This window comes from Cricetulus griseus, chromosome 2, assembly GCF_003668045.3.
Source record: "Cricetulus griseus strain 17A/GY chromosome 2, alternate assembly CriGri-PICRH-1.0, whole genome shotgun sequence".
NCBI lineage: Eukaryota > Metazoa > Chordata > Mammalia > Rodentia > Cricetidae > Cricetulus > Cricetulus griseus.
Window position 1 is genome coordinate 12,170,304 of NC_048595.1, and position 14,311 is coordinate 12,184,614.

At 50.8% G+C, this 14,311-nt stretch overlaps 1 protein-coding gene across 1 annotated transcript; it reads left to right on the forward strand.

Annotated features, from left to right (window-relative positions):
• The first annotated feature begins 2 nt into the window (after positions 1-2).
• On the forward strand, positions 3-12,206 carry Necap2 (NECAP endocytosis associated 2). The gene is made up of 8 exons (XM_027399904.2): positions 3-160; positions 3,731-3,831; positions 5,403-5,507; positions 5,587-5,668; positions 6,639-6,747; positions 9,183-9,360; positions 11,405-11,489; positions 12,016-12,206. Exons 1-8 carry the CDS (start codon positions 69-71, stop codon positions 12,065-12,067), a joined length of 804 nt encoding a protein of 267 aa, XP_027255705.1. The 5' UTR covers positions 3-68; the 3' UTR covers positions 12,068-12,206.
• Positions 12,207-14,311: the final 2,105 nt, after the last annotated feature.

Here is a 14,311-nt window from a genome sequence, read left to right on the forward strand (position 1 = left end):
TAGAGTCGCGTCACTTCCGGTCCCGAGGGGGCGGGGAAGAAGCCGGAAGTTGAGCTCTGGCGGTGGAGATGGAGGAGAGCGAGTACGAGTCGGTTCTCTGTGTCAAGCCGGAGGTCCATGTCTACCGCATCCCGCCGCGGGCCAACAACCGTGGCTACAGGTGACCGTTCCTGGCTTACCCTTTCCCCCGCCGCCCCGGCATGCACTGCGGGGGCCAGGGATGGGCTGTCGCCTTTAGGGAAGGAAGGGACAGAGCCCAGTGGCTGCTTCCTGTCCGGCCAGACCCGGGATGGTCGTGAGCTGTCAGCGGGATGCGGGCATGCGGCATGCGTCACAGCCGGCTCCTGGGGACCCGGGTGGGCTGCGGGGTCTACGGGTCGTGTGACAGCGCTAACCGACAGCCTTGAAGGGATCCCTGGAAACCCTGCCACTCGACGAAGTCCCCACCGGGAGGGAACCCGACTCCATCTGAGGGGCCCCGCCCTATCTCCGGCTTTCTTGGCCCCAGTTTCACCCCACCGATCACAGCAAGCTGCAGCTGGGAGGGCCCCACTGCCCTTGGCTTGAGTAAGCGTCACCTGAGGCAAACAGACACAAATGGCTGTAAACACACGGGCTGGCTCTGAAGGGAACCCAGGACTCGACTCCAGGGGACCCCAAGTTAGACAGCCATTGTTATAGACTTCCCATACTGTTTGCATTCCCTATCCTAACAAGATGGGGAATACTTCTTTAAAAAGGTATTGTTGATATAAACGATGTGCCCGGTGCCCTGTGATGGGTGGGGTATTGCTACTTAGGAAGGGTGGCAGTCCCCCCATTCTCCCCCACTCCACTCAGACAGGCTTTCTCTGCATAGCCCTGTCTTTCCTGGAAGTCTCTGTAAACGAGGCTGGCCTCAAACTCAGAGATCGCCTACCTCTGCCTCCCAAGTGCTGGGATTAAAGGCGTACACCACCACCGCCCAGTAAGGGTGGCTCTTGAAGGCAATGTGTGTCCAAGTTATTTGAAAATAGGAGGTAGTCTGTACCACAAGTGTGTTGAAGTATCTGCTTATCTGTCCTTTGCACTTGGTGTAACACAGGCACATAGCAAATTTTCCAAATGGGTATCTTATTGAACATTTACTGTGTCAGTTAGATGATTTTTTTAAATAGTATGAAAATAACAAGAACTTGGGCCAGGAAGCAACAACTGTCCGTGCTTTCTTTGTGTGTGTGTTGGCATGACATGTGCACCGGTGTGCATGCCTGTGCACACGGGTGCAGAAGGCACAGGAGGACCAGCAAGCATCTTGCTTTCGCACTGTCTCTGTTAGTCCCTTGAGTTGGTCTCTCACTGAACCTAGACTTTGCTGTTTCATTTAGACCAGCTGTTCAGCAACCTTCAGTGACCCTCCTTTCTCTGTCCTGGCCCCACACGGAGGAGGCTTTACAGGTACCTGCAGCCACACCTAGCTTTTAGACTCTGGAGATCCAAATTCAGGTCTTCAACTTAGCCTAGAACATGCTCATCTCCCCAGCCTTCTCCCTTCCCTTTCTGTCATTAAACTGGAGACCAGCCACCAAAGCAGAGATGGCGGTCTACCCAGATCTTTGAGTCTTCATTCAGTAGGTGAGGGTTGGCTCCTCTTGGTGCTGTCCTCCAGAGGGCAGGGTCGCCAAGTATCCAGCCAGGCTGGTTTGATATAGAAGAAACTGCTTGCCTTGCACTTAGCCTTTAGGACTCTCCTTAGCCTGGATCTAAAGGCCACTGTGCCAGTAAGAGGAACAGAAACTGGTAGCTGTGAATCTGCATTTGTGTGGCCCTACAACAGCTGCCATCGGGAGTTCTAGAGAACTGACATTTGCTTAGAAACTTGGCAGAAAAGCCTTCTGGAAATACCCATGGTGCCTGCTGTTGAGGGGTTTTTCTGTGCTGCTGTAACTAAATGTGCTATTTTCTTTTTTTCTTTTTTTTTCTGTACAGCCCTAGCTGTCCTGGAACTCACCCTGTAGACCAGGCTGGCCTCAAATTTAGCTATCTGCCTGCCTCCCCTCCCTATGAGATTAAAAGCATGCACTACCACTTCCTGGATACACTATTGTGGTGTTTGTGTGTGTGTGTGTGTGTGTGTGTGTGTGTGTGTGGTTTTTTAAAACAGGGTTTCTCTGTGTCACAGTCCTGGCTATCCTGGTATCTGCTTTGTAACCAGGCTGCCCTCAAATCTGCCTCTGCCTTCTGAGTTCTAGTGCTGGGATTAAAGGAGTGCACCACCATGCCTGGCCACACTATTGCTTTTTTAAAAGGAGCCAGAGAGGGCATTGATAGGGGTCCTTGTTTCCCTGTGTCTCTTCCTGATTGGAATACATTTGAGAATGTTTCCTAACCACCCTGTTTTCCCCCTGTACACTCATGCACTTTTAAGGGTCTCTCTCTCTCTCTCTCTCTCTCTCTCTCTCTCTCTCTTCTCTCTCTCTCTCTCTCTCTCTCTCTCTCTCCCAAAGATTTCACTCCTCTGTACTTCTTCCAACATGTTCTCAGGGGCCCAGCTGGTCAGTTTGGCCATCTTGGTATCACTGTGTCTTACCAGAAACAATAGACTCTTAGCTACTTCCTCTGCAGACAGGAAGCTGGGAAGGAAATCCCACTTGGAGAAGGTCTGTGGTCTTTAGAGTGGTTAGAGTGGGAGCCAGCAAGCTACAGCTGCCTGTGGTTTTGAATGCCCACAAGCTAAGAATATTTTTTACAACTTTACATGATTGGAGATTTTGAAGACTGTTTCATAATGTAAAAATTATGAGTCCCAGATTTCAGTGTCTGTAGTTACTGAGATGCAGCCATATTCAGAAGATATTTGCTAAAAATAGTTGTTTGTATAGCTATTATAGTTTTATGTTTTTCAATTTGCTTTTTGGATGTGTACGAGTGTTTTGTCTGCATGTATGTCTGGGTACCACATGTGTGCCGGGCACCTGAGGAAGCCAGAAGGAATCCCCTAGGACTAAAGTTACAGACCCTTGTGAGTTGCCATGTGGGTGCTGGGAATTGAACTTGGGTCCTCAAGTAGAATAGCTAGTGCTCTTAACAACTGAGTCATTTTTCAAGCCTCTGTAGTAAGTTTTCAGTTTGTTTTTTTTTTAAGTTTATTTACTTATTGTGTGTATGTGTGTGGGTACATGCCTGTCACAGCATGTATGTGGAGGTCAGAAGACAACATGGAGGAGTTGGTTCTCTTCATCTACTGTGTGGGTCCCATGATGGCACACACCTTTCATTCCAGTACTCAGGAAACAGAGGCTGGTGGATCTCTGAGTTTAAGGCCAGCCTGGTCCACAAAGGGAGTTCCAGGCTAGCCAGGGCTACACATTGAGAGCCCCATGTTTTAATTACATTTATGCATGTGCTGCTGTACAAGTGGCAGCCTGAGGACAATGTGTGCAAGCAGGTTGTCAGGCTTGGTGGTGCTTGTCTTCACCCGCTGAGCCGTCTCAGCAGCCCCTGCATGTGACACAGCATCAGCCTGTACACACATCGTTTGGCTGTTTCTCACTAGGTCATCAGAATAGTCCAGTTGCCTAGCAGAAGTTGTGTGACCTTTGAAGACATTAGTTACTATCCTTGCTGTTACAGAAGATGTTTGCCAGCTGTGTTCTTGAACAAGCAGCCCTTCCCACTCTTCCCCAGCACTGAAGGAATGAAGCAGGAAGCTCAGTGCTTGCTTTTTTTTTTTTTTTTTTTGTCCTCATAGGGCATCAGAATGGCAGCTGGACCAGCCATGGTGGAGTGGCCGGCTACGGATCACTGCGAAAGGGCAGGTGGCCTACATCAAGCTGGAGGACAGGACCTCAGGTAAAGGCACAGGACATGGGTTGGGTTAAGGTACCCGGGCTTCCACCTGTGGAAGAGAGGCTGCCTTGGCCAAGGTGGCTCAGGGCCATGGCAGAACCATTGCTGCAAGGTAAAGGCCTTTAAGTGCATCTAAATACCAAAGTGGGTGGACTAAAGTCGGCAAGAAGCTACAGGCTCCAGAGCCACCAGTTTTCATCTAGGTCATCGTTGGTGACCCAGCTGCTTCTAAAGCACTGGACCTAGCCGACATTTGTGGTCATACCTGTAATCCCAGAACATAGGAAGATCCTTTCTCAAGCAACAAAACAAGGGTGCGTTTGATCAGACACTGAGGGCACTGATAATGTACCTTTGAGCTTGGAGCCCAACATAAAGGCTCCTGGATTGGTGGTCATCGCTGCAGCTTCAGGAACCCAGAGTCCACAGAGGGACACTACACAAGGGTGCCTTTTCTTTCTTTTTGACAGAGTCTCATGTAGCCCAGGTTGGTATGGAACTCACTGTGTAGTCAAGGATGACCTTGAACTTGTGATTCTAATGCCTCTATCTGAAGTGTGGAGAGTATAGGCATGCTCCACCATGCCTATGTTATGCCTTGCTGGCAAACAAACCTATGCATGCTAATCCAGCACTTACACTGAGCTACTTATCTAGGCAAGAGTGCAGTTAAAGATGGGCCCTCCTTTTGCCTATTTCTGAGACTGAACTGAGTTAGTGTTAGATTCTTCTGTGGGATCCTAACTTCCCTGCTTTCTGCAAGGCTCACTGGCCCCTCTTACAGTCCTTCCTTGGGGTTGGGCCTTTCTGAGGTATGACACACCTGCTCTGGGCCCATCACCTTCAGGCTTGAGTGGCCATACAAATAGAATAGGCTGCTGGACTAGGTGGTGGCAGCCCCACCTTGGAGTTACTGTGTGGGGATGGAGGCCCAGCCTAGGTAGAACTTTTAATCTTTAAGAAAAGTCAAGGCCATGCCAGGCAGTGGTGGCGCACACCTTTAATCCCAGCACTGGGATTAAATCCAGAGGTGGATCTCTGTGAGTTTGAGACCAGCCTGGTCTACAAAGAGCTAGTTCCAGAACAGCCTCCAAAGCCACAGAGAAACCCTGTCTCTAAAAAAAAGAGAAAAGTCAAGTCAAGGCCAGGCATAGTGCACATGCCTTTAAGCACATCCGGAGGCAAAGGCAGGTGAATCTCTGTGAATTTGAGGCCAGCCTGGTCTATGTAAGTGAGTTCTGCAACAGCCAGAGGTACATAGCGAGACCCTATCTCAAACTGCACCCCCAAAGCTGCAGAAATGGGGGCTATTTTAAAGCAGTCTGATTTTAAAATGTTTGTCACTTAAGTAAAAACTGTTGAACTGTGAGCGAATGTGGCCAGTAAACCATTTGTAACTTTTTCATTTCATGCTGGCGTTGTCCTTTCAGCGAGAATAGATGTGATTGAGTCCTGGAGTAGTGCCTATCTGCCCATACCTCCTGGTGGGGCTCACCACACGAAAGCCCTAGTAGTGCATACAACACCAGGCTGGAGGGCACCCCGGACTCACCTCCCTTACCCTGTACTTACAGGGGAGCTCTTCGCCCAGGCCCCAGTGGACCAGTTTCCTGGCACAGCTGTGGAGAGCGTGACTGACTCCAGCAGGTACTTCGTGGTCCGCATTGAAGATGGAAATGGTATGCATGGGTCTGGAGGGCTCTTCTGAGCAGAATCCTTGCCCCCAAAACAAGAGATTGATGGCTGTCACCCTTCTAGGGCGACGTGCTTTTATTGGGATTGGCTTTGGGGACCGAGGGGACGCCTTTGACTTCAACGTGGCATTGCAAGACCATTTTAAGTGAGTACCTCTTGGGACACGTATTCTTGTCTCTTCCTTCTTTCCAAGACAGAACCGTTCTTTCTGGTTATGAAGTTAAACGTCTGCTTTGTCTGTTAGCAGCCCGTCAGTCTTCTAGGTTGCCTTCTCTGCTCTGCTGGTCCCCAAAGCTGTGTGCCACCTATGTCAGCTGGCCTATGCTTTTCAGTGTCCTAACTCTTCTTCAGCAGCCCCTGAGCTGCCAGAGTCCTCGTCAGGCTCCTGTGGCTCTAAGGCTTTGCTACTTTATAATGTCACAAGTAGAACTAACATTTCCAGGGCACCCTCAGGACTCTGCTTCTGACTGATGGTAGCTGGGTAGTGCCTGCCATTTGTGTGGACCTCCCTGTCCCAGGTGGCTGCTAGTAGCATTGTAGGAGGGCAGGCGGCATTCTGCTGCTCTTTGCTTTTAGGCATCTGTCCTGTCTTAGAATATAGGAGTGTCCAGGTGGAGCCAGAGGCACAGGCCATGCCCAGGGCTAGAGGGAAAGGGTAGGTTCTCTCCCCTCCTGGGTACCATGTTTGAACGAGCTTATCCAGTTCTCAGAGCAGTGTTAAGACCTTAGAGTCTAACCCAGTGGCCCTCAACCTTCCTGGTGCTGCAGCTGCAACTCTTTAATACAGTTCCTCATCTTGTGGTGACCCTAACCATCAAATTATTTTTGTTGCTACTTCGTAACTAAATTTGCTACTTTTATGAGTGTAATGCAAATATCTGCTATGTGATCCCTGTGAAAGGATCATTCAACCCCCAGTTGAGAACCACTGGTCTAAAGCATGGTGCTGATAAGGGAGCTGATGTCTGTACAGCTGCTAAGGGTTTCAGAGCTGGCATCTGGACTGCTGGTTGGGAAGGTGGCCTCAGCACAGGCCTCCTGGACTGGAGGCCTTGTGTGTGAAGGCAGGGTAGCTGCTGTTCCTGCCTCACCTCTCTTTTCCTGGCCCTCTCCAGGTGGGTGAAACAACAGAGTGAGTTTGCAAAACAAGCCCAGAACCCAGACGAAGGCCCCAAATTGGACCTGGGCTTCAAGGAGGGCCAGACCATCAAGATCAACATCGCAGTGAGTCCTACCCTCACTTGACTGTGTGGGCCATGGTTTTGTGACTCTTGAAGCCACCCAGCCCAAAGTCTCCCAATCCCCCGAATCCTTCATAGTTTACTTCCATCCATGTAGCCATAGTTGACCCATCAGTTTGGCCTCGTTCACCCCAGGGTACCAGGCCTCTGCTTCCATGGCTTTCCAAGTTGAGCTGGCCATGTACAGATGCGATTGCAAAATGGCAGGAGAGCAGCCCTGCTACTAGGGCTTCTGGAGGAAAAACACATGGCCCATAATGCAGGAATCCATGGAAGCCTTCTTGGAAAGAGTGGCCTGTGGGCGGGCATGAGGGATCAGAGGGTAGCCACTCAGTACCAGTGTTTCTGTCCTGGCTGATGGAGTGATCAGGAGGTTCAGTGTGCTTATCTCACGCTGTATCTTGGCCTCATGCCTGAGTGAGGAAGGTTTGGGAGCACACTGTGCTGGAAGGAATCGTGGATGGATGCTGAGAGCCAAGGCAGCTTCTGCTGGTGGTACTGTCCTGGCTCCTTGAGTCTTCTTCCTGTGTGGCTTTGCATCCAGCATCCCCTGCCAGCACTTGTCATGGTGAACTGGGTGCCCAGACATGGTCTCTCCCTGGCTGCTGGAGTAGAGGGGTCGGTGGAATTGGAGGGCATTGGGGGAACCAGGGCCAAATGGGTCTGTTTGGAGGAAGCGTGTGACTCTGAATTGCTTGTCCTCTTTACTCACCGTTTCTTTCTCTTTCCTGCTTCATGCTGGTGATGCTTTGGAACCTTGACGTTGGCCAGCTGGCCCTTGAGAGAAAATGCAAGGCCAATCCAGTGGACTAGTGGCACTGTGATTCTTTCTCTTGCTTGGAAGACACTAACATTTAATGAGCGCCAGCTGTGGGCCAGGTAGTGTTTTCAGGCATTTCTCATATGGCTTCAGGATGTCCCTTTGTAAAAGATGAGAGATTGAGGCACAGAGCTGGGGGGGGGGGACTTGGCCAGGGTAGGAGAATTAGAAATAGTTGGCCCAGCTGGATGCACGTGGAGGATGCTGAGTCTTCCACCCCTGCCACACTGTGCTCACGCAGAGCTGCTGTCCTCATCCACGTGGCTCGTGCCGGTTTCCGGCTCACACTTGGTGCTCAATGCTTTATTATGTTGTGTCGAAGTGTCACGTGCAGAAAAGTGCTCAAGTTATAAAACCGAACAAAGGGCTGGGAAGATAGATGTTGCAAGCCGGACAACCTAAATTCAAGACCCACATAAAAAGCAAAAAGAAATGCTGGGTGTGGGAAGCACATGCTTGTAGCCCAGTGCTAGGGAGACAGACTGGAAGGTCCCTGGTGCTCACTGGGCAGCCATCCTCACCTAAGTGGTGAGGTCCAGGGCAGCGAGAGATGTAGACTCGAGGTGGCTGGTGTTTCCACCGAAGATGGCACTCAGGGTCAACCTCTGGCCTGCATACTCACATGCATCCTCAAGCACATGTGTGAACACACACACACACACACCCTACCTTCAAAGCATGGGACTTCCCTAGGTCAGGAAACACACACACACACACACACACACACACACACACACACACACACACACACACACCCTACCTTCAAAGCATGGGACTTCCCTAGGTCAGGAACCACACACACACACACACACACACACACACACACACACACCCACCTTCAAAGCATGGGACTTCCCTAGGTCAGGAAGTAAAAGACTGTGTTGGGAGCCCTTGTCCTACCCACTTCTGGTAGCTTCCTGCCCTGACTTCAGATACCCTGGATTGGGTCTGTGCTTCGCTTTTGTGAGTTGTGTGGGAGAATTAATCCTTTCGTATATGATCCCCCTCATTCAGTGTCATGTTGTAAGAGTTTCCCATATTGCTGCCTGGGTGGTTTGTCCTCTGTGATGGCACATGCCATTGTGTGTGTGCTCCTAGCTCATCTGTCTCACTGAGGATAGACACTGGGGGGATGCCATCTGGTGAGCTCCAGCTGGTGCTGCTGTGAATGTTCAAGCTCATGTCTTTGTGGAGCACATGTGTCTAAGGATGAGACCTCAGAATCCTGTGATGCGCTTAGTGGATGCCTTTGGCTTCTTCAGCAGAGTCCTCTGACCGGCTTCCCTTACCCCACTGTGCATGAATGTTGTGGCCGCTCCGTCCCTGTCAGTACTCTGCAGTTTTCATGGGGCAGAATGGTGTGTGGCTGTAATTGTTGTGTACTTTCCTTATGAAAAGTGAAATCAGGTGCTGGGTTTTAACATCGACGGCATTGGTGCTAGATGGAAAATTGGGATGGCCTGGCTATAGCTCCTGCTGCTGCTGAATGGGACTATCGTTTGCTGTACAGATGCTGAGGACTGGAGGTCTCCATGGGTTTTTCCAGTACATGATGACTGTGGCATGATGGCTGATTTGCATTCTTCTCTTCTCTTTAGAACATGAGAAAGAAGGAAGCAGCACCTGGGACGCCAAGAACCAGGCCTGCCAGCACAGGAGGGCTGAACCTGCTGCCCCCTCCTCCAGGGAGCAAGACCTCCACTCTTATCCCTCCCCCTGGGGAGCAGTTGTCTTTTGGGGGCTCTGCAGCCCAGCCAGCAGTTATTTCTGTTTCAGGTGAGTGCTGGGGTGACCCCTGCATCTGTAGCTGGCAGCTGTGATCTTGTTGCTTCCCTTTCTCACACTCCCTGTGTGTGTGTAGATGGTGGCTCTAGAGTGTGTCTTGCATACACTTGACGTTCTTCTATTTCCTGGCCTTTCTCCTTCCCCTTCAGGACATCTGTCCTGTCCTGGTAGGCAGTGACTGTGAAGTTCTCAGTGTTCAGGTGTCTGGGCCTCAGTGTGTTATCAAGTAGTCTGTGCCCAGATGTCATGGGAAAGGTGAACCACAGGTGCACAGGCCAAATGTATCGGGCCCAGGTCACTAGGGCCAGCAACATCCCCCTTGGGGGACTTTCCGGAGGAGCTTAGACTATGAAGGAAAGCCACTCGTCAGAGGTGTTGGCATTCTAAGTAGAAAGAAGAGTGAGACCAAGGCTCAGGTTTTGAGAAGCACTGTTCTGAGGTCGATGCAGCCATTAGTGTGCCATGTGAGCAGGAGACACCACTGGGGAGATCTGGTGTGGGCTCCTTGGTGCACCAGCAAGAGCTGGGAAGCTGAGAGGCTGCTCCCAGTGGGCAGTGCTGGGGAGCTCTTTCCCTATACTTCCCCAACAAGCTGGGATAGTCACCAGCCCTTTTCCACAGCATTGTCAGCAGGTTTGGAGTGATGCACCTAGGCAGGAGACCTTCCTGTGCTCCTGGTTCTTAAAGAGTCTCTGATATTGGCTCCTCTCTCTAGAGGTCAGGCCCAACCTCAGCCATGCGAGCTTGGCCAGGAGACTGCCAGAGTTGAAACCAGTCTCTGCCCGGCATCAGGAAATGCTTCTTCTGGCATTATGTTCAGAGTGTGCTCACAGGACACCGGCTGTGGCATTGCCAGGGCAGGAGCAGCAGTCTGGATGCTTAGGACATTCTTGTGTGTGTCTCAGCCTTCCCTGGTTCCTGGGCCCTGTCTGAGTGCATGTGCAGGATTAGGCCCAGGAGATAGCATAGGACAAGTGTTCCTTGACTTGGGATGGATGGAGTAACATTCTGATAAACAGGTGGAACATGCATTAACACCTTCATAAACCATAAAAAAGCAGAAAAACCAAATCCAGCATCATTAAGTCAGGACCTTTTGTACAGCATGGAGTCCTTGCTGTCTGTGGCTTCCATCCTAGTGCTCACAGTGTGCAGTAAGACGGTGTTAGACAGTCGGCCGGCTGCCATCTGCTGCTGCTGTTTACTGGAGCCACTGGGGCAGAATATAGACTAGCTTGTTGTTTTTGAGCTCCTGCTTCTCTGTGCCTGTTTCCCTACCTGTAGGATGAGGTAGTGATGATGCTTTATGGTGAAGTCACCTGAGCTTAAACCAGGGGCCAGTCTGGGCTCATTGGCATTTTAGTCACACCGTGTGTTGGGCCTGAGCTGAGCATGCCCAGACTGTGAGCTCATTCTGCCCTGTGAAATTGTCCTATCAGCCAAATGAGAGAGAAGAAAACTGAAACTCAAATGACCTGCATAGTCACATAGCTAATCCCGGCCTGACCTCCTGTAGGGGCTGTAGTAAGGTTCAAATGAGATAATGCATGCTTAGCACTCAGTGAACTGTGAAGTGCCCCATTGGGGACCTTGGTTTTATCTGATTTTTCAGCCCAGGGCAGATGAGAAATGGCAGCCTAGGAAAGGAGTAAGCCTGCCCCAGCAGAGAGAGGTGCAAGGCCGGCTTCTGTGTGGCTTCCACTGGAAGGCTCTCCCTGGCAGTGTGTGACCTATGGCTCTTCCCACTCCAGAAGCCAGGGCAGGACACGGGTGTGACTTGTGTACTCTGGCACCCTTCCCTCCACCTTGTATGTGGCTCCTGCTTTCTCTCTAGGGGCCACCAAGGACCCATGAAAAAAATGGTGGAAACATGGCTCTCTCTGGACTTGTTTGTTCCCAAAACATGTCTTCCTGTGTCTCGGCTGGCTGAGGTTATGAGACTGGCAACCTGTTTTCAAAATTTAGTAACTGAGACCACCAGAAATGTATCTCTGACTTTCCTGTCTCTTTTCTCCCTCACTGGGGACATCACTAGGAGGTGCCACAGAACCCTGGCCACAGTCTAAGCCTGCTGCCACCACCACTGCTGATATCTGGGGCGACTTCACCAAATCCACAGGGTGAGGAAGGTAGCTTTCTGGGCTGGGTGGGGCCAGAGCTGTTCTCCTGAGTCCCCTGGAATTGCTGGTTTAATCTGCTGGGAGACTAGCTCTGGTTGGGCATTTTCATGGCAGACATGGGACAGAGCCCCTGCCTTGGATGGCTTACCACCCTCTTTATAAAAGCTTTATACCTGTGGCCTGAGACCTCTTGCAAACTCGTTTGGTTCTCACCAAGTGCTGCCCTGGTCAGGAATCAAGACCCATATTTTAAACCTTGACCATCTTCACAGGACCTTTGAGGCAAGGCATCTCCTGAGCTTTATGGCCTACCTTTGGGGTCAGTGTGGAAAGATGCCAGATTCCTGTCATCGGGGTATATGGGAGGTTCTGGAGCCGTCAGCACAGGCCTGTCTTCTGTAAAAGAACAGACAGCTAAAATCCACACATAGACCAGATTGGATCCTTGAGTCCCATCTGCTGTATGCCCAGTGTGTCTGCTCTCCAACAGCTGGGTACTGCAACCCTCCCTGTCTTCTCTTCACAGGTCATCGTCCTCCAACCAGTCTCAGCCAGGCACCGGCTGGGTCCAGTTTTGATGCACAACTTTTTCTTCATGACTTCTGGGAAGGAGCTGCCTCATCCAGGCCCACAGAAGGAGGCAAAAGGCTCCTTGGCTAGCCCCTGGAGCGTCATTGTCCTCTCCTTGCCTGGCTCTCCTGACAGCCTGAGCACAAGAAGCGGTAAATTGGCACCACATGACATGCCACTGTTGTGGGGGTTCAGGTCCTGCACAGCCAGAAGACAGGAGCAAACACTCCAGGGCCCCCCAGCCCGCCCCTCCTCCTCATGGGAGGGACCCAGACCTGCCTTCTTTCACGAAGTGATCCTTATTAAACACAACCCCTAAAGCACAGAATGGGTTGAGTTTGTGGCCTGGGTTCAGCTCTGCCCGTCGGGTTGGCAGGAGTCCCAGATTTCACTGTCAGGCTGGGGACTCTGCACACTGTCCACAGTAGCCCTTGTCGGGTGCCTTCCAGAGGAGTCCTTTCTGGTTGCTAGCAAGTTTTTGAGCTGCATCTTGAGTGGGCTGTCAGGGACACTGGAAGGATAAGCAGCTTTTTGAAAATGTTAATACATGCTCTGCTAATATGCTGACCAGCACTAACGTGCCCTTGCGAGGGACCCACCCTGGTGAGGGGCTCTCACACACCCTTCTCCCTGCCCTGAGCCCCAGAGGCAGCAGTGAGAGTCAGCCTCCATACCTGGTTTCCATGTCTTCAGTCTCCCCCTCAGGTAGGGAGGTTCTGGAAGCCTGCTGGGCTCTGTTGTGGGGAAGTTGAAGTATCATAGATTGGGCCAGCCTGCCTGTCTTCTGCTTCTGCGCTGGACTCAGGTTCAGAGTCCTTCCCTGGTGGCTTCTGGAGGGACCAGCTATCTGTATATACCCTCTTTTTTCCCTTCAAAGACTGTGACAGAAGGAGCTTTGTTAGTTGGAAGTCCTGGCCACCAGGAGTAGTTATCTATAAGAAACCATTGTCTCTTCAGTGCCTCTCTGACGTTTCTTTATAGACTTAATCTTACCTTCAGTTGAAAGGTTTCTTTTCTGAAGGGTCAAGACCATGAACTGAAAGTCGTTTTGACCTTGTGGGACCAGAGTTTTCAAGATGGAAAAAAAAATAAATGTTTTTACTTGTGTAGCATATGTCAGATGGATGTGTTTTTGGCAGCATGGCTGCTCAGCTCTCGGGTGCCAGGGCATCATGTCAAGGGTGGCACACACCTTAGCATGTCTAGAGGAGTCTTTCCCATCCTCGTGGCAGTTGGAGTCACTAGTGCAGACTGATTGTGTCATAGACCTTCAGTGGGCAAAGCTCTGGAGAACCTTCTCTCCATAGACCACACCACACAAGCCCAAGTGTGAAAGGGTGCATGTACGCAGAGACCAGGCAGAAAAATGTTAAAAAAAAAAAAGAGCTGCTTAAGCCTGAAGGATCTGGACAGAAGGCTTCGGGATCCTGCCCACTAAACACAGGAAGATTGTGTCAAAGGGGCCTGGCTTCAGCATTACATTGCTACCCAACTAAGTGAATGTCCTCTGTGTACATGGCGGCTGAAAATCGGAAAGTGCAGGACCTGTAGCGTTCCCGTAATTAGAAGTCAGCCAGATGTGATGGTACCTACCAGTATCAGCCAGATGTGATGGTACCTACCAGTATCAGCCAGATGTGATGGTACCTACCAGTATCAGCCAGATGTGATGGTACCTACCAGTATCAGCCAGATGTGATGGTACCTACCAGTATCAGCCAGATGTGATGGTACCTACCAGTATCAGCCAGATGTGATGGTACCTACCAGTATCAGCCAGATGTGATGGTACCTACCAGTATCAGCCAGATGTGATGGTACCTACCAGTAGTTCCGGTACTCAGGAAATGGATGTGGGAAGATGGCGAATGACAGGTCAGCCCTGGCTACATACTGAGAGTTGGCATGAGACTATTATAGGAGCTGGAGAGATGGCTCAGCACTTGAGTGTATACTGCTCTTGCAAAGGACCCAAGTTTGCTTTCTAACTCCCAGGGCAGCAGCTCACAGCTACGTTTAGCTCCAGCTCCAGAGAGAGCCAGTGACTGGTTTTTCTGCCCACTTGCACTCATGCACACAGACATGCACGAACACACTTTCCCTTCTATGTGCTTTTATGTTTATGGGTATTTGCATGAATCTATACGCCTGTATAGAGAAGATGTCAGCTCTCCCAAGACTAGAGTCACAGACAGTTGTGAACCATCAAGTGGGTGATGGAAACTGAATGAGGATCCTCTGAAAGAGCTGTC

Coding starts and splice junctions, on each gene's coding strand:
- Necap2 (XM_027399904.2), top strand. CDS start 69: ATGGAGGAGAGCGAGTACGAGTCGGTTCTCTGTGTCAAGCCGGAGGTC. Junction 161..3,730: donor GCCAACAACCGTGGCTACAG/GTGACCGTTCCT, acceptor TTGTCCTCATAG/GGCATCAGAATGGCAGCTGG. Junction 9,361..11,404: donor AGCAGTTATTTCTGTTTCAG/GTGAGTGCTGGG, acceptor GGACATCACTAG/GAGGTGCCACAGAACCCTGG.